This window comes from Ruditapes philippinarum, unplaced genomic scaffold (assembly GCF_026571515.1).
Source record: "Ruditapes philippinarum isolate M1 unplaced genomic scaffold, ASM2657151v2 ctg98_1_1_1_1, whole genome shotgun sequence".
NCBI lineage: Eukaryota > Metazoa > Mollusca > Bivalvia > Venerida > Veneridae > Ruditapes > Ruditapes philippinarum.
Genome location: NW_026857110.1, coordinates 395,972 through 416,945, shown reverse-complemented (window position 1 = coordinate 416,945; position 20,974 = coordinate 395,972). Strand labels below are relative to the sequence as shown.

Genomic DNA, 20,974 nt, shown 5'->3' with positions numbered 1-20,974 from the left:
CTTGAAATGGCTGGACAAAAAAAGTCCACATAGCATGGAAAAAATACCAATTTTCCATGAATTTCCATGAAATTCCATGCTTTTCCATAGTTTTCCAGGGTTTACCAGCCTCTCTTCCAGGCTTACCCTGGAAAATCTACACCCGGGAATGGTACAACACATTCTACTCAAATTTGACATATGGATATGTTTTTGTAATGCCCAGGCCAAGTTCGAATTTGGTCATGGTTCAATGATTTTTGGCAGAGTAATGCCCCTTTCACTTTGAAAATAATATGAAATTTACAGTTTCTGTTCATTATCTACCCAACAGTGTTACATATTCAACTTAAATTTGACATATGGATATGTCAAAGGAATGGGCAGGTCAATTGGAATTTGGTCATGGTTTGATGATTTTTTGGCAGAGTTATGTCCCTTTCAATTTGAAAATAATATAGATACATCTTAGGAATAAGCAGTTTAAGTTTGAATTTGGTCGTGGTTCAATGATTTTTTAGACAAACCTATCTTTCCTGAATGTTGGAAAAATGTTGAACTTTTAGTTTCAGCACTCATACTTTTAGCCATTTTTTTGGCCACAAATATGCTATTTTTAAAAGGTGAAGACTGAATAATTTCAGTGCCTTGAACATTGTATGAAAATGGTTTGTGTTAACATTGAAAATTTTTAAGGGCTTTGAACTTAAAATGAAAAAAATAATTAATGCACCATCATGCGGAGGCATTCGTGGCATGATGACACATTTCTAGTTACCGACCACTTTTCCCGTCTCCCTTGGGTCATCTCTTAAGGCAGGTTTGACTGTATATGCATTCAGATGTGTAAGAATATGCTTTAATTGTTATCATTTTAATTGTGTAAGTTGTATGTTTTATTTGAAAATAATCAGAACAAATAAGTTTCCTTGAGATCTTTAAGTAACAGTAACTGGTGATAATCTCACAAAATACATTTACTGTATATCGCCCTTTTCTTTTGTTATGACATTAAGTATCAACATGAAACTTTTTAGGTAGATATTTCTCATCTTGAAGTTGTACAGTGGACAAGAACCGTAAATCTGTCTTGCCCAATTTTTTAGTTATTGTGCCCCCACTATGGGGGGAGGGGGGCATTTAGATTTATCCTTGTCCGTCTGTCCGTTCTCCTTTTGTGTCGCAAGTAGCTCAAAAAGTAATTGACCTAGAGTCATGAAACCTTACAGGAATGTTGATCAGCATGTGAAGTTGTGGACCTGGGTATTTTCATGTTGATATATTTAGTATTTTTAGAGTTATTGCCCTTGAGATAGTAAAAATTTGCAATTTTCAACTTGTGTCGCCTTAACTCCAAAAATATTTGACCTAGAGTTATGAAACCTTACAGGAATGTTGATTAGCATGTGTAGTTGTGCACCTGGGTATTTTTGTTTGGATATATTTAGTATTTTTAGAGTTATTGGCCTTGACTTAGTAAAAATTTACAATATTCAACTTGTGTTGCACATAACTAAAAAAATATTTGTCCTGTATGCCTGAAAGTTTTCAAGAATGTTGGTCAGCATGTGTACTTATGGACCCTGGGGTTTTCTTGTGGATTTATTCAATATTTGAAGTATTTGCCCTTTACTTAATAAAAGATTTTAGTTTTCAACTTGGGCACATGTAGCAAAAAAAAAGACCTACAGACATAAGATTGACAAATCAGTGGAGTGTGGGGGCACCCGTGTCCTATGGACACATTTCTAGTTGCCCTTTATTCATTTTTATGCCCTTGGCATATAGTAATTGAACCGTCCGTTCCTCTGTCTTTACCTGAGGTTAACCAAAAACGGCAAGTTGGATTTTTCTTAAGTACTACCTATACCATTGCCTTCATTCTTTACACAATGTACATGATCTGGGCAAGTTACACAACTATGGCTTCCATTTTTACCAAGTTATTGCCCTTTTCAGCACTTGGAAAATGAATAATTTGTTAACCTTAAACGGCAAGTTGGATATATCATAAGTTCTATTTATACTAATAGCTTCATAATTACCGTACTTACTTCTTTTTTTTAGGGATGCCAACGGAATCCGCAGGTATTCCTCCCGATTTCTTGAAATTTCGGAATACAAGAATCCCGTTACAGTCTAACCCAAGAAATTTACGCAAAACGATAGAGGATACTGAATGAGTGTATAGGTTTAATATGAATACATTCATAAAAATAGCGTGGTAGACAGTTTTTCATGGCCGATGACCGATTTTTTTTCTTTTTGCCGCTCGAATTTTATTTTAGGCGGACAAATGGGCCGCTGGCTGCCTCCTTAAATGGAATTCAGAGCTAGGTTTTTTTAAAAGAATGATTTGTGTTACAATATTAAATAATGTTTTCGCAAAAATGAGCTCATACATCAATATAGATTTTGTTTTTTAAAAAGTCCGTTGGCTAGAATATGATGTCTTAAGTATGGACGCATTCAGACTTTAATCAAACATTTACTGAATTTTCATACTGTCCGATGTAAGCCGTGGGCAAAAATAGAGTGCTTTTCCCGTGAGTGTAATATCGGACAGTTTATTGTAAACATTTCAATGTTTTTATTGATTTCTCCCACAAATTGCAAAATTCATGCATATTTAATCGCTATGAAGTTATTCCATTAAATTCTAAGTGATAACAAAATAAAAAAAGTAAAGATCATTAGATACCAATTTTTTTGAGTTCTCTGATATTTTCTGCGAGTAGAATAAAAGAGAGCCGTTATTTTGACCAATCAAAAACCCGATAAAAATTACGTCATTTAAGGCGAGTTCGGTTTGTATTTTCTACGGTATGTCTCCCGAAAACAGTGAAGCATCGAGAGCAGTATGTATGTAGAGAAAAACTTCTAAAAATTACGTCAGAGTGATTGTGTCCGATGAACGACGATGTCCGATGTAAGCCGGATCGTCTATTGTCTTTTCGGTGCGTAGGCTTTATTTTGACATGACGTAATTTGCTCTACCAAAACACAACGATTTGATAAACATGATTTAAAATTGAAATGCAATGTCTGATAGTTAGAAACAATTAATATTAAATATTTCTAATTTTATTTTTAATTGCAAACATTTTTATGTGGGCAAGTGATATATAGAATATCATATTCGTGTAGCGTCTTTACTCAGTTAATTGACTTTATTGAAGAGCATCATACCTTGCTGATATAATAATTTTATTCAACTCGTTCAAAACATTCAGTAGTGCAATTAAACTGATTTAATATCTTCTATATTTGATGTTAAATCGAATTGGTAAGAACATAGATAAATTAATTGTAGGATCGTTTCTCAAATTGGTATGATATCTGTTTTTGTTGTTGTTGTTTTTTGTTTTTTCTTTGTGAATAAATGATAGTTTTATCTATTCCTTGCAAACCAATAACAATTACATAAAATACAGTCCTAAGAATTGACAAGGGTATGTAAGTAAGTAGGTAGGTACGTAGGTTTTGGTGGGTGAGTGGGTAGAATGGCTTAATGTTGCTTTAAGCAATTTATTTTTTGAAGAACTAATTTCTCATTTGATAGGTGAATTATGTACATCATGTTATAATTAATATTGAAATCAGATCAAAGAGAATTAAAAGATTGAATTTCTTCAGAAATGTGTTTTTCCCCATTATATTTAATATCATTATATTCTTTTTAATTGTATATGCAGGTTAAGATACAATACTTATTATTTGTGCATACAAAATGTCTCAAAATAGACAATGGTCATGAAGTGTGTTAGCAATGATAAGAATGTCCACAATTAAGACCACCCCGCAATTAAGACCACTTTGGTCCAGTCCGAATGGTGGTCTTAATTAAGGGTTTTTACTGTAATGAAATGATATAAACATATTTATTGTCTACTTACCAGCAAGTAGGACGTTATAAATTACTTGTCTATAGTTAATCATCAATAAAACCATTCAGCAATGCATGTAACAATACGTTCTTAATTATCGAGCATTATTTATTGCAACAAAAGGTCAAAACTAACTGTAAAAAAAGAAAAAAAACCTACAATTTAAAGCAAACTGTATTCAATATGTGTAGGATATATCATGATTTAGGTAAGCTTTGACTTCTCAGTTATGAACTATTCTACTTTATACCAAATTGTAAATAGCATGCTATTTACATACCGTCATATTATAAGTAATAGTTATCGTTCGTGGTATAGGCCTTTATGATTTTAACAGACCGGTGAGACGATTTGTAAACCGAACGAGTGTAGCGAGCGAGTTTTTCAAATCGGCTCACCGGTCTATAAAAATCATAATGACCTACACCGAGAAAGATAACTGACTTACCTACCTGCTCCTCTTATTCATATGTTCATTCTACGACTTGGTAACGTAAGTATGACCTAATATTGTTAAATAAATGATAAGTTTACAGTACTGATATAGAGTAATAGATGTGAAATAATATCGAAAAGCTATATACGCGCCTGTAAATGTTTAGTCAATTAATTTGAACCAATTGCGTGAGACTCTCGTGCAAAATATGCGCTAGAATTATGTTTATTTAATTGCAAATTTTGGCATTAAGTCGGCCGTGGCATGGTTCCGTAGGTATCATGACTTAAAAGTTGGAGAAATTTTGTCCTAGACGCTAACCATGTTCGATTAGGTAAGAATTTATGTATGGTATTTTGTAAATATGAATTAAATACGTCTTTATTATACGAACATTTCGTAGTATGTTACAAGTAAGAGGAATCGTAATGATAGTGTTTGGATATCTTGGCAAATTTAGCGCCGATTTCATAAGTTCATAACTATACAACACTCGGTAGTATGATCTTGTTTGGCAAGATTAATAAAACAAATAAGCAATGTTTAAGTTTTGTTTGGGTATAAATCAAACCGAAATTTTGGAGTCTGTAAGCGATTTTCATTTTTTTTGGCTTTTTGGTTGTTATTTTTTGTCGCCCTAACATTCATAACCATTCGGTCATGACTGCCCCTTTGTCAATGGTTGTGTCATTCCATGTAGATGATCATCACTTTTAAATGGTGAAAATCTGTTAAAGGTTCGTAATTAGGAATGCAAAGGTTTTTTCATTGTCACATTTTGAGAAAGCTACTCACAGAATAGAGCCTGGCAAGACTGCACTGATGACAAAGGCTTATCGCTATCAGTTAGTAAAATGGCATATGAATAGAAGGGGAGGGGATGTAGGAAGGAGCTTGCTGGTCCATTGTTAAGTCGAAACATTTCATGGTCTTCTGGTGATAATACTAACGAGGTAATTGATCGTAATATTGGAACACAAATATAACAATATAAGATACAGGTGAAACTCGAGAAATGTTTACACAACCAATTTTTCAGAGTTATGGTCTCCTTTTTACTTTTAACATAACAATTTAGATTGATTTCGAATTTTTCATCGGACCATCTATTCACAGAGCAATGTCCCTGCCTTTTTGGCCTCCTTTTGGTCTCCTTTTTACTGTTAACTTTATAAATTCAGATTGAATTCGAATTTTGCATCGGATCATCTATTCACAGAGCAATGTCCCTGTCTTTTTGGCTTCCGGACGTTTACTAAAGAGACAGTCGATTATAATAATTTTGGTCAAAGATGTAACATCATAAAAACAAGACGTCGAGAGTTTATATTGGCATCTCTGTTCTGTTTTGCAGAAACAGACTTCCGAACGAAAACTCTTAAACGTCTTCCTTTAGGATTTTTATCACACAGATCTAACAGTATTAATAAAGTTTTGGCTCTTTTATTAATGTCTTTTAACAATAAAAATATAAGAATTTGGCTTCATAAATTCAGATTTTATTTCTTAAAAATCCTCGTTCAACCAAATACTTTGGTAAAAGTTAAATAAAATCACACGCATCGGTTAGTAGACTAAATATTCTTCAACTTAAGAAAACATCCACTAAATGAAATGTTTTTTTTTGTAGGATACTACTAGTATTCTTATTTTATCTACACATTCAAAATGTGTGAACATTCACCTGATTTGCTATGCACGTGTTTTGCATGACATTTTTTCTTTTGTAAATATAACAAAACAACTGAGTCATATGATGAAATATTATAGACCTCTTAACAGGTCTATTATATTTTTATAGACCGCTTGACAACAATAGAGCCGGTAGCAATTTGTTGTATAGACTTACTCAGGAACTCTGCAAGTGTGAGTTTTTCCCCCATCTTATCCGGGGGTACATACAAAGCATATATAAGCCTTAAAGTAGCGTACCGTGAAGCTATAACATTAAAAGTTTGTTTGTATATGTACCATGGAATAAGATGGAGAAAACTCAATTTTGCTATTCAAGATAACAAATACGGATACTGTGTAATTCTCATCTATTTTTAAAATTTGACCTATTTAACACAGAAGATTGAAGACTTAGACATACCAGCCTTTAGTATGTGAAATGGTTGAAACATTGACTAATTTTCTGCAAGTATTTTGGTAAAATACTGTTTTAAGATGAAAACGTGATGAAAAAGTTAAAAACAGACAAAAACACTATGTAATGTGTTTCGTGAATAATATTTACATTTCTTATGTAATCAAGATATTTTTTGTTTGCTAACTACGGAAGAGTATACTGACCCCCCCCCCTTACATATTTAATATGCCTGTTTAAAATAGGACGATACATGATAACAACATATTTCCTAATGGTTTTTAAAAGTTATTAACATAGGTCATATTGATCTTTTCTGTTTTTTGGCTACTATACTGTTAAAGATACATATTACAAACTTAAGTCTTTCTTAAGATCTTACTTTTATTTATTAGGAATATGTTTTTTCTTCTTTTCATTGAAATTCTACCTCAAGAAGCAGACGTTTCCTTAGAGTAAACGCTTTTATTTATTTGAAAACAGTATGTTTTCGAGGCACTATTTGTTTGACAGATATAGCGATGATATAATCATATATAATATATATATTCTTTACCTGAGTTTTTAGCTTAGATGATGTTTTATATGTTTCGTAAAAAAGTTAATCGTTATGATAACACGCTTGCAGTACATGAGTACTTTGCCAGTATTATATATATATAATTATAATTTAACTTTTATATATTATTATTATATAAATGGTATTGAAACTTTGAGTAACTTATACTATAAATATTTCTTACATCTTTTTCAATGATTATACATGTTTTTTTTTTATATCAAAACGAGAAAAGGGCCATTAAATATTATAATAATAGATGCGACTTATTATACCAAGATAATCTAATTTATTTATAAATTCATACATCTTTTTTCATGAGATTCATATAATAACGGCTAAAGTGCACAACTACTGTATGTTAAGAAGAACATTCTGTTCTCTTAAATTTCCAAATATCATCGAAGAAACAATGCATATTTGTGATTTATCTTATTTATGGTGTATAAATAACAGATAAAACTCTGTAAGATCTATTTTAAATATCATATAACTTGTCAATTTTTTAAAGATAAGTATTATACGAACGTGTTTTGGCTTGAAGGCATAAAAAATATATAAGGGGGGTCAGTATACTCTTCCGTAGCTTACTGCTTTGTAATCTTGATGTGTACAATGGATACATGAAGAAAATAATCATCAATCCTGAAATCTTAAATTGAATAAACCAAATGAAAAACTTTTTTTTTTTAGATTGGAATTTTTTTTTTTTTAATGATATACAGGTATGAGTAGTGTCTACTTACCAGCTGACCACTTTATAACTTTGCTCATCTCTAACTTTGTTATGTTTCTTTTCTGACATGTAAGTAATAGAAAGAGCACCGAAACACGAGGCTATCTGATTTGTACGAGGGGGCGTAGCCCCCGAGTATAAATCAGATTGCCGAGTGTTTTGGTGTTCTTTCTCTTTTGTATCATAGTCAAACATGACAGCACGTTCCCTGTTGTCATAATACGAAACCCCAGAAAAAATGAACCAATGAATGAGCATTTGAATATGATATTTCTGCCCCTTTCCCTTTCTCTGCCGTCACAATACGTAAACCCCAGCAAAAATGAACCAATCAACGGGCATTATCTGGAGTGCGGGTAACTGATACCTGCACTCCAGTTACCGCACTGTGCATGTATATGTATACGATTTAACTCTGACATTTTTTCTACAGAAAGGTCCCCAAACTATGATACAAGTGAGAAAAAAAGCAGGGGTAAAGAACATTCGGACATTGGGATAAAGACATTTGTTCATTTATTTTATGAATAACATAGATGTTAAACAATTATCGACTAGCGAGCCATTGAATAAAATGTGATATTCGTTGGCAGAATAATCTCAACAGGATACACAAAAAATGCAAACTAAAATGTAAAAATAAAAATAAATTGATGTGTATAAAAAGTAAATATTTACATACATGAAATATATGTTTATGTCATTTTTGAAGGCAAAAAATGAAGCTAGGTTGCCAGAGTACATACCTCCAGATGAACTAAATCATCTTCTCTGTACATTTATTTTGGGCATAACCAAAAAAGATGGTTCCGAATATGAACCGACAACAATCAGCGGATTTATCAGCTCAATTGATCGTCATTTGAAATCAAAATCAAGTCATGTATCCATTTTTAAAGATGTGGAATTCTCTAAAACAAGAGCTGTATTAACAAAAAAAAAAAAAAAAAAAAACAAACAAAAAAAAACAACAGCAACTCAAGGGTTTAGGATTGGGCAACAAACCAAAAACTGCAGAAGTGTTGGATGATGCGACCCTGGATAAAATGTATGACAATGGTACACTTGGTGATGGCAATCCAAGAGCCTTAATACATTCCATGTGGCTTATTTGTACAAGTTATTTTGGCATGCGAACAGGCAAAGAATGCCATGACCTCTGCTGGGGAGACGTACAATTATGTATCGATGAGAAGACGGGGGAAGAATTGTTAATGTATGACAAAGAGAGACAAACAAAAACAAGATCAGGTTGTAACCCTCGAGATACGAGGTATAAAACTATAATACAATTTTTCTTCTAAATGATTAAAAAAATCATATTTCTTATTCAACATTATTTCTAAAGTATTTTTAACTTTAATTTCAACAAGAAGACAGCAAGGATATTTGTATCCAAACTGGGACTCGAACTCAGATCTTTTGCCGATGACAAATGTCGTTTCATTGGACCATTCCACTGCCTGTTGTTAAAATTTAAAGAAAAAAACACTTATTTTACTTCACAATTTTAAGTTTAAAAAACACTTATCATTTTTTATTTATATTAACGAAACAATATGAATATGTACTTTATATTTATAAATTGACAATTTGCAGAAATTGTACTCAATTTGCAGAAATTGTACTCAATTTGCAAAAATTGTACTCGATTTCATCATGATACAGTCAAATTTGTTAGCAATGGCCATCCGAGAGAATGTGACCTTTATGCACAAGTAGCCTTTATTCAAACAGTGTCTATTCTAGGAGGGGTGATGGGGGGATTCACCCCTATTTTTGAAAATTCACCCCTATTTTTTGAGAGGAAGGGGGAAAATTTTACATAGACAAAGAAGGAAAAAGATTTACAAATGTAATAAATTCTCACTTTTCGATAAAATTCCCCCTGTTTTTCGAATCTTAGAATAGACACTGTTCAAATAGAACCTTTGTAGCTCTATATATTGCCTATAATTATGTAGTGGTTAGTGACCTTGACTTATAGTGTGGCCAGCCACCTTAATTTGCAGGTCATTACTATCATAGGTTTGACTGTAATACTTATTTTGTAAAATCTAATAAACTAAGACCACAAAATAAAGTATTTTTGCTCATATTTTTTTTCAACAATTTTCATACCTTAGAATCTATGTAATTTTTCTATGTTTTCAAGATTTATTTATTTAACAAATTTTATGTTAAAGAACTGTAAAACTTTTATATTCTGTTGTTCATTAGTAGCTTTCTGGCTGAATGTATCTTCATACGATGAACATGTATATGCCATTATCTATATATTTCATTCTGACAAATCAACTGAACTGAGCATGGTTTACACAGATCTTTCTTATTTGCTTCATTTGGATCATATTTACTGGCCTTGAATGTCCTGTTAATTATAACATTTATGTAAGGTTAATGAGGTCAGGGCCATTATGTATTGTAAAGCTTTTTGATAAATACATATATAGCTATGTCTTGAATAATACACTGTTTTTTTGACACACTGCAAGTACATACATACCAACAGTGGTGAAATATCAGTAACTTTTTATTTTATTTTAGAAGGCCGCATTGTAAATAAGATGTTGCAATCTGTATATGTCTTAATGTGTTACATTCGGTAAATAAAGTTATTATTATTATTACTCTTGCATAAAAAACATTGTTTGTCTCCCTAATTGAATAATTTCTAATAAATTATAATTATAAATTATAATTATTAAAAGGCATTAAATTTCTCAATTTAATTGGCACATCATTTATATTTCTTTTTTTTTCTCGATCATTTAGCTTTATTTCAGACAGTGTACTACGTGTATTTGTTTGTCTGCCACCCTGCAAGCACTGACAGGTCCATTATCAGTAATTCTTGCATAAAGAATACATTACATGTTTTGGTTGTCTCCCTTACTAAATAGAATACAATATATTTCGTTCAACATTTAAAACTAGTTTTTTTTTATAAAAGTAAACCATTTTAGCTCCCTGAATGATAGCTGGATATCGTACGCCATTAGTCATTTGTTTTGACTTTATGATTGTTGGTTAATTTGAATGTGTTATAATTGCATTCAGTATGAGTGGTGGTCATTACTAAGTTTTGAAATGGTAACAATTCCACCCAACTAGCTGAATTTCTTTAATGAACTCTCCCCAGCTTCCATTTTTGGAACTGTCCATTTAAATGTTGGGATATCAAGATAAAATTAATAACTGGCAAGCTGACAGTATTGAGCTTGCCTGGCTGTAAACTGGTGGTAAAGGTGATTTTTTTATCTTATTCATTTCCATCAAAGTAATAGTTAACTAATAACCTGTATCTAAAATAGCCTAGCCACTTACCTTATAAAAAATAGCAAAAAGATTGATAAATGTATATTTTTATTTTGTTTATTATCTAAATTGATTTTATATCCCTACTTGTATTGGAGCACAGATATAAATCATGTTCTTGAAATTTAAAAAATGCTGCATTGAACTTTAAAATTTTCTAATTATATGTATATAAAAAATCTGTTATTTACTTTGAACTAATTAAACAGAATTAATTTCATGAAATTTATATACAGAAATTGTGTTAGGATACATTATTAGTTCACGTGTTGGTAAAACTGAAAACATTGATTATATGTAGGTAAACATATAATCAATGTTTCAAAAGGCTGCTGTTGCCTTTATAAAGACTGTTGTTGCCCTTATAACGAATGATGTTGCCCTTGTAAAGACGGCTTTTGTCCTTATAAAGACTGCTGAAAGCATTAGCTGTGCTTATATCCTTATCTTCTAACAAACTGCTATTGTCTTGGTCACTAAGTATTCTTTTCTGTGTCATAAAAAGGATGACGGGGCATTTTTTAGGGAAGAGGTTTTTATTAGAAAATATACGGTATGCTAGATTCAAGTGGACTGCTGGACCATCCTATAAATAGTTATCCTGCAGCTATCCTTCTCGTACGTGCTCTTCCGAGTGCTTTCCTTTATCAAATACAAACGATCTCTGCTATAAATTCTATTTTATATGCAAGCCAAATTGTATCCTTAGAAAAACATAATGGTCAGCTGGATTCTTATTTAATATTTAAACTGTTATTTAGACAATAGATCTATGATGGCCATATTCAAACTTGACTTTGAAATCATCAAAAAACTTTTCTAGTGTTAACAAGTTTTTTTCCATATTTGGGCTGTGTAACCTAGTTTTTAAACCCAAGTGACAAAATTTGAACTTGACACAGAAATTATCAAAAAGCCTTTCTGACCACTTCACGGGATATTTAGACTGGAACAGTAGCCGAGTGTTAACAAGGTGGATGTGTGACTTACTTTTTGAACCCAGGTGAAACATTTTCGAGCTTTACCTATAAATCATCAAAAAACCTGTCTAACCAATTTCCAGGAAAGTTCCCCAGAACAAAACAACATTGATATTTGTCAATGTTTAGAAAAGATGGCTACTCTCCCCCTCTGGTTGGGTTGGGGCCATAATTACAATTGACAAGTGCATATCAAAAGATGGTGATAAGATAAAAGCAGGACATGTGCATTACACACATCAACACCTGCAGGGTATTGTGTAATATCAAATCGATGTTGACTTCAAAGAAAAGTAACAAATAAAATTAATTCATTAATTTATTAAAGTATAAAGTGTACATAACCACAACAAAACATAAAATTAAAATATAACAAGACTTAGTAGACTTCATCAATATCATGAAACTGAGATAGTGTGTGCATATATAATATTATCCAAATGCTGAACGCTAAGAATGCTACAAGAGATAATCACCTGCTTAAACCAATATACTCTAGACTTGCAATTCAACCAGACTCTAGTTAAACAGTCCGATCAGACTCATGATTAGCAGTCTGACTAGACTTTCAATTCTGTTCAACCAGACTAGACTTAAAATCTAACCAGGTTCTAGACTTGCAATTCAACAAGACTCTAGACCATACTTGCAATCCCGCCAGATTCTAGACTTGCATTTCAGCCAGACTCTACACTTGCTCTTCAGCAATATTCTAGACTTAATAATCCAACCAGACTCTAGATTTGCAATTCAACCAGAATCTAAACCAGACTTACAATCCCACCAGATTCTAGACTTGCATTCAGTCAGATTCCTCGACAAGACTGGCAACTTTAAGACATGCAGTGGGATCAGATTCTATAATGTTGGCTTCTTAACACTAGCATCTTGTTGTTAAAACTCCTTAATATAACAACAAGAAGATCCAAACTAAAATTGCAAAACTAAGGTTAGGCTGTATTGACGTAACAAAAAAAAAAAGAAGAAGATAATTTAGATCAAAGTAATTAACATGTCATAAAAACGCTTTATGTGGTAGGGAGTAAATTCAAATCCTACTACAATTCAAACGATTTTTTTCACAAAGCAATTATTACCTACCCTGGAAGCCATTTTAGGGTATTTCCACATTATATGATTAAGATCAAATAAAAAAACTCTCATAATTATATCATCTTCATGAAAACTGATAAAGTCTTCAACATAGAAGGTACTATAGAAATATATTCATTCATATGTATAAAGAATTTTCATCGTAATCAGCTGTCCATAAATTCATAAAAGAACAAAATATTAGATAGACAAGACCTATTAGCCTATTTCTACCATGGCACATATATTTCAATTATACAGATTTTAATAAAAGTTTTAAATTGAAGTATGTCTACATTGGTGTTTCTGTTCGATAAAAGAACACAACCGTAAGGTGCACATGATGCAACTATAAAATATTTCAAACAATACCCCTGGTGCCCACAACCTTAAATAGCAGACGGGAATTTATTGTTTCTGCTATCTTTTTTTTTATTTTTTTTATATAATTTTTATGCAATTCAACTTACAACTTTTACATCATCAGTGTGAAAATTGGTCTTAATTCAGAAACATTGAGGGAAAAAAATCTCTCTCTCTTTATATATAAACAGAAACAATAACTGAGTATGATAAAAAATTATTACGTTGTGACAAAGTGTAAGCTGCATCTATTCTTATTTTGTTTTTCTTTCATATTATAAAATAAATAATATGACTGTTTAATAACACAATGTATAGAAATAAATTTTTTAACTTCAAAAAAGAAAAACGAAGAGTATTACATCACAATAAAAGTCTTCATTCTGTTCTATTTAAATATAGAATGTTCTTAGTTAAATAAATTGTGAGGTAGCAACATTTCAACATCGTCGGATACCCACGATTGATAAACATGTCACATAACATGCAATGTTAATGGTTCGGCCGTGGGTATCCGACGATGCATTTCAAGTACCTGCTTAAATTTACTGACACCAGGCTATATTTAATTGCCTACACTTTTTCTTAACTCTGGACCACTGCTCTAAGAATGAAGACGTTAAAATATCTACGCAATCTTGAAACAATATCTCAAGATTTTATGAAAGGAACATATATTAAGGGGTTGGACATGAAGCTGGCTGTTCGTTGTTGTTTCATTGGCTTACAACAATATGGTCTACGACCCCTGAAATGCTTGATAACAACATCAAAATGACTGACATAAGTGCGTTTATTGACAAAAACTATTTATTGGTTCCCTTGTGACCTGATACCATTCCCGTGTTACAATTTTTATCAACCAGCCAAAAGGTGACCAATTCATATGGGGAAAGAAAGTAAATTAGTCAGATCATAAACAAGTAACCAATTGAAATTTGGTAGCAGTTCCGTTGTGAAACAAAAATTAATGCTCGCTAATTCTGTAAATTCGTGAATTGTATCAAATCTTCAAGACAATTATTTATGCATTTATTATCTGGTGTGTGTATTTTTTGTTGAATATGTGACACAAAATAGCCAAAGAGTAAGTAAACACATTAGCAAGGATGTCAGTCATTTTCCTTTGCTAGTGAATAAGAAAGTAAATGATATATTACAGTCATGTAAACAACTATAAATGAAATAAAAATAGTTTATGATTAATATAACATATACTTGATCTGAAATTCATCAAATATATGGCAGAATTTCTCCAAAAATGTTCGTTTATAAAATTCATTAATCATATAAAGGATTTGAAAATACTTATCTTTAAAATTATGGATTAACATAAAAGTTTGGTGTCGAAACCGAATAATATCAAAATTTTAGAATTTAAAGAATTTTTTGATTTAAGACCAACAAAATCACACAAAAATGTCTATAAAGCCAAATTGTACAAAAAGAACATACAACTTATATAGACTTTGTCAAATAAGTAAGTACACGCCAGAACTACTGCTTGTTCTTGTCAAATTGCAAATTTCTGAAACGGAGGACTTTTAATAAAATAACAAATATTAATAAGCATTTATAAAAAACAAACAGATTCAAATCTAAAAGGAAAATGTAACAAGAGACACCGCCGGGCGGGGGCAACGCTCGACTTTTTACTTTTTCTGAACGCAAACATAGAAAAGTTTGAACATATCTTAACGTTTCCTTTTTATAAATTATGTTGGTCTGTCTTGTCACATTAGATTTGTTTATCTATTTTGTATATGAATAGAAACACGCAATTCAATAAATAGAAACACGCAATTCAATGAATAGAAAGACGTTATTCTATAAAAAAAACCACGCAATTCTATAAATAGAAACACGCAATTCTATAAATAGTAACAAGCAATTCTATAAATAGAAACACGCAATTCTAAAAGTAGAAACACGTAATTCTAAAAATAGTAACACGCAATTTCCAAAAATAGAAACACCTAATTCTATAAATAGTAACACGCAATTCTAAAAATAGAAACACGCAATTCTAAAAATAGTAACACGCAATTCTAAAAACAGAAACACGCAATTTTAAAAATAGAAACACGCAATTTTAAAAATAGAAACACGCAATTCTAAAAAATAGTAACATGCAATTCTATAATTAGTCACACGCAATTCTATAAATAGAAACACGCAATTCTAAAAATAGAAACACGAAATATACATTGTTGTTGTTGATGATGGTGATGATGATGATAGATAGATATAAACACACACACACTTATAAATATAGAAGTATGGTCATTTAATGCACAAATCTGAGAAAAGTCAGTAATTTAACCTTCAAGGTCAAGGACATTAAAGAACCCAATCAAATGTGGGTTTGATAAACAACAAGGTCTGGTCCTTAAGAATGTTCTTTTATAATATGAAGTTGATCCCTTTGATAATAGCAAAGTTACAGTCAGTTACAGCCAAAACAATGAAAATTTCAATAATTTTACCTTCAAAGACAATGTCATTAATGAGTGAAGGTCAAGGTCTGTCAAGTTATTTTTAAGAGTTATCCTTGAAGATTATTATGTTCAAGTTTCAAGACAATCCATTCAAAAATAACAAAGTTACAGCCAATAATAGCCAAAAAAAATAAATATTTCAATAATTTGACCTTCAAAGTCAAGGTCATTTATGAGTGAAAGTCAAGGTCTGTCTGGTTATTTATAAGGGTTATCCATGAAGATTATTATGTTCAAGTTTGAAGACAATCCATTCAAAAATAACAAAGTTACAGCCAATTATTGCCAAAGAAATTAAAATTTCAATAACTTGACCTTCAAAGTCAAGGTCATTTATGAGTGACGGTCAAGGTCTGTCGGGTTATTTTTAAGGGATATCCTTGATAATTATCATGTTCAAGTTTGAAGACAATCTATTCAAAAATAACAAAGTTACAGCCAATAACAGCATGAACAAGCAAAATTTGGACTTTTAACCTTGAAGGTCAAGGTCATTTATGAATGAAGGTCAATGTTAGTGTGGTTTACTGAAAGGTCTTGTCCCAAGGGTTGTTGTGGCCAAGTATGAAGACAATACACCCAGAAATAAAAAAGTTATGATCCAGGTACAAGTTTGCGGACGGCAACTGCAACGGCAATGGCAACTCCGCGGCAACGGCAACGCCGCCGCGACTGTACTTTTTTACAAAAAAAAAAAAAAAAAAAAAAAAAAAAAGTCGAGCTAATAAAACGAAAGAGCTGCTTATGGAAATGATCATAAAAGTGTATCTATGCTGGAAATACTGACAAATATATGGTACAGAAAATAAAAATTGACAATTGCAGACAAAAACATGTAAAAATTTAAAAAACTGATTCTAATACATGGTATCGTGTTTGTATATAATAAAACACTGATACTTTGTTACTAGAAAATAAGTAGAGATCCAAAATAAGAATAGATTCAAAACAATGTTAAAATGTCACTTAGGCTTACGGTGGTTTTATTTAACACAAACCCTTAAATTTTAGGGCAACCCTGTTTAAAAAGGACAGTGGAACTTCGGTAAGGCGAAGAAGCTTGCATAAAATCTTAAAGACAATCAGTACTTCAACTTATGACTCCTAAATCGGTCTCAATTTAATGACAAAATTTCGAGCTTTGAAACTTAGCTGTTACTTAGAATCATCTTGTATCAAACAGACCTAATACTTGTACTTAATATATTCATTCGCATATAATTTGCCTAAAAAAACAACAAAGCACTCAATAATAATCAGTACTATGCATCTTTACAGGATCTCAGTCTAAGAACTTAAACTTGATAAGTCAAAAAGCTTTGGAGTACAAAACTGGACTCCAGTAAATACAGTAACACATGGATCATAAAAGCAGTTACTAAGGCAAACATTACATTATTTTAAGCTAAAACCAAACTTGCAACACTGAAGAAAATATGCTGATTAATGATATTCTACATCAAGTATAAAGACAAGGACTGTATGTGTAATGTTTCATTTTAGCTGACAAAATATCTGAAATACAGTTAACTTTCGTTATCTCGAAGTCATCGGAACCGTGAAAAAATATCGAGATAACGAAATGTCGAGATAAATGTATTAGAGTTTGAACCAGTCAGAATCAAAAGACATGTGCATACCTTATATTTGAGTCAAATTACATATGTTTACATAACATGTTTTCGTGCGTCTAATATCGCAATTTTAAAAGCCTATAATCTTCGAATATGTTACCAGCGGCTGTTTACTAGCGGACATGCAACAGTCTGTGATAAACACACAGAGTGAGGCTTACTCGGTAATATACCACTAAAGTTAAAGCGTTGTTTTTAGATGCTGTCAATCCAGCTATCCCCATGGGTTGGTCATGGTCGACAGTGTTTAATTTTCAGACAATTTGAAATTTTCATCTGCCTCCAGTAATGATGTAAACAAAATTGCAACGACAATGTATTTATACTGACACTCTTTCATCTAAGTCAATGTAAACTAATAAATTTAATACAGTTCCAATATTTTATACAAAAACGGTAAATTCACTCATTTTTGATATAAGTCAATCAACACGCTAATAACATTAACTTTTATATATAAAAAAAACAGCTCGACTTGTTACAAACATAACAAGAATTTGTAACAAAATTACCAACGTCCCCCACCTCGGGAAGTTTTATATGAAGCATAAAATTGTGCTATTTCAAAAGATTGAGGTATGGATCTCAGGACATTCAGTCCAAAATTACGATCAATGCTAGATCAGCAAATGCAACAATAAATTTATTAAAGATAAAAATGAAACATGGAATTTTAAAATCTATCATGTTAAGCTTTGACCTCTAAGTGTGACATTGACCTTGAAGGTAGGGGTGCAGGTGTTGTGCATGACATAACGTCTTATTATTGTGAATATTTGTGCCAAGTATTTTCAAAATATCTTGAACTATGAAGAAGATTAGATCCGACACAAAATATACCCTTGAACATACTATGTGAAGTTTTGACCTCTAAGTGTGACCTTGACCTTGGAGGTAGGGATGCAGATGTTGTGCATGACACATCCTCTTATTATAGTGACTATTTGTGCCAAGTATTTTTCAAAATCCCTTAATCTATGAAGAAGTAATGGACGGGACACAAAATATACCAAATAACAGACTCTGTATACAATTGACCTCTAAGTGTGACCTTGACCTTAGAGGTAAGGGTGCAGTTGTTGTACTTGATATATCGTCTTATTATTGTGACTATTTTTGCCAAGTTATTTCAAAATCCCTTAAACTATGAAGAAGTTTTAGATCCGACACAAAATATACCCTTGAACATACTATGTTAAGTTTGACCTCTAAGTGTGACCTTGACCTTGGAGGTAGGGATGCAGGTGTTGTGCATGACACATCCTCTTATTATAGTGACTATTTGTGCCAAGTATTTTCAAAATCCTTTAATCTATGAAAAAGTTATGGACCGGACACAAAATAAACCAAATAACAGACTCTGTAAACATTTGACCTCTAAGTGTGACCTTGACCTTAGAGGTAAGGGTGCAGTTGTTGTACTTGATATATCGTCTTATTATTGTGACTATTTTTGCCAAGTTATTTCAAAATCCCTTAAACTATGAAGAAGTTTTAGATCCGACACAAAATATACCCTTGAACATACTATGTTAAGTTTTGACCTCTAAGTGTGACCTTGACCTTGGAGGTAGGGATGCAGGTGTTGTGCATGACACATCCTCTTATTATAGTGACTATTTGTGCCAAGTATTTTCAAAATCCTTTAATCTATGAAAAAGTTATGGACCGGACACAAAATAAACCAAATAACAGACTCTGTAAACATTTGACCTCTAAGTGTGACCTTGACCTTAGAGGTAAGGGTGCAGTTGTTGTATTTGATATATCGTCTTATTATTGTGACTATTTTTGCCAAGTTATTTCAAAATCCCTTAAACTATGAAGAAGTTTTAGATCCGACACAAAATATACCCTTGAACATACTATGTTAAGTTTGACCTCTAAGTGTGACCTTGACCTTGGAGGTAGGGATGCAGGTGTTGTGCATGACACATCCTCTTATTATAGTGACTATTTGTGCCAAGTATTTTCAAAATCCTTTAATCTATGAAAAAGTTATGGACCGGACACAAAATAAACCCTTTAACAGACTATGTTACTATTTGACCTCCAAGTGTGACCTTGACCTTGGTGGTAGGTAACCGGTTTTTACGCATGACACATTGTCTCATTATTGTGAACAATTATGGCAAGAATTTACAAAATCTCTTCATATATAAGAAAGTTATGGACCGGACACGACATATACACGAGCAAGTGCGACCTTGACCCTGGAGATAGGGGTCTAATTGTTGCGCATGACACATTGTCTTATTATAACAAACATTTGTGTCAAGTTATTTCAAATTCATTTGATAAATGACAAAGTTATGGACCGGACACGAAAGTGTGACGGACGGACAGACGGACGGACGAACACAACCTATTTCTATATCCCCCTTTTTTACTTCGAAAAGGCGGGGGACAATTACACATTTTGACCGTCTGCTTTGTGTTACTTACACCTCTGCTGGGGCAGACTAATATTATTAGTCAAGAAAAACAAATAATACTAGTGTGAAAATAACTTACATTTAACTTCGATACTAAAGATATCAAGATAAACAAATAAATTCAACATAGATAAAGAGGAAGAAATTCGGGACTTTTAAAATTTCATCGAGATAATAAATTATGAAAAAAAAACGATATCGAGATAACGATAGTTGACCGTATCTTATTCTAATCAGCAATCTGATCAATGATCGTAATCATGTGTCAGCCTGAACATAATAGCGAGAATGGTCAAGGCCACGCCAATCACAATGCTTGTAATCAACAATTTTTTAGCCCTATGAGACATCCTCTGTGCTTCAATCATGTCCCCTGCAGATGCCTGAGTGTTTGCCTGAAAACATGAATGAAGTTCCCATAGAACCAGGTGAAACAGTATTCAATCTTTAACCAAGAGCCACCGACTTTTTTACTTTTCTAAAAGCAAACAAATAAACGGTTAAAACAAATAGTAAAGAAAAAGTTTTCCTTTTTACTATCTTTATAGGACCGTCTTTTCACACTAGTGTACATATATAGAGAGAAAAATCGCACAAAAAATCGGCCGTATAATTTCCCGCTCTTGACTTTCTTTCTTTCGGATAAAATTCAAAAAAGAAAAAAGAAGGCAAAAAAAGGGCAATAATTCCAAAATTTTAGATGAGATGGTACAGTTCTTATGCACTGCACTTCTTTTCAGTGAGATTATATACCTACAAAGTTTTAAGTTGATACCATTCATACTTTTCACTTTATTTCCCGGACAAAGTTCAAAGTGTAAAAATAAACGAAGGGCAATAACATCAATGTTAAGGAAAGTAGAGTTATGGTTCTTTTGCACTACTATTCTACTTCTCAACTGAGGTCTATATATCTACAAAGTTATTTGTTAATACCCCTTGCCGTTTAAGAGTGAAGTCCCGGACAA

At 32.1% G+C, this 20,974-nt stretch overlaps 1 protein-coding gene across 1 annotated transcript in view; it reads right to left on the bottom strand.

Moving 5' to 3' along the window:
* Window positions 1–16,629: 16,629 nt before the first annotated feature.
* LOC132748805 (uncharacterized) overlaps window positions 16,630–20,974 on the bottom strand; it is a 29,922-nt gene continuing 25,577 nt past the window's right edge. The window contains exon 5 of the mRNA XM_060738445.1: window positions 16,630–20,401. Coding sequence (XP_060594428.1) covers window positions 20,252–20,401 — 150 coding nt within the window. The 3' untranslated portion in view covers window positions 16,630–20,251. The remainder of the gene's footprint in view (window positions 20,402–20,974) is intronic.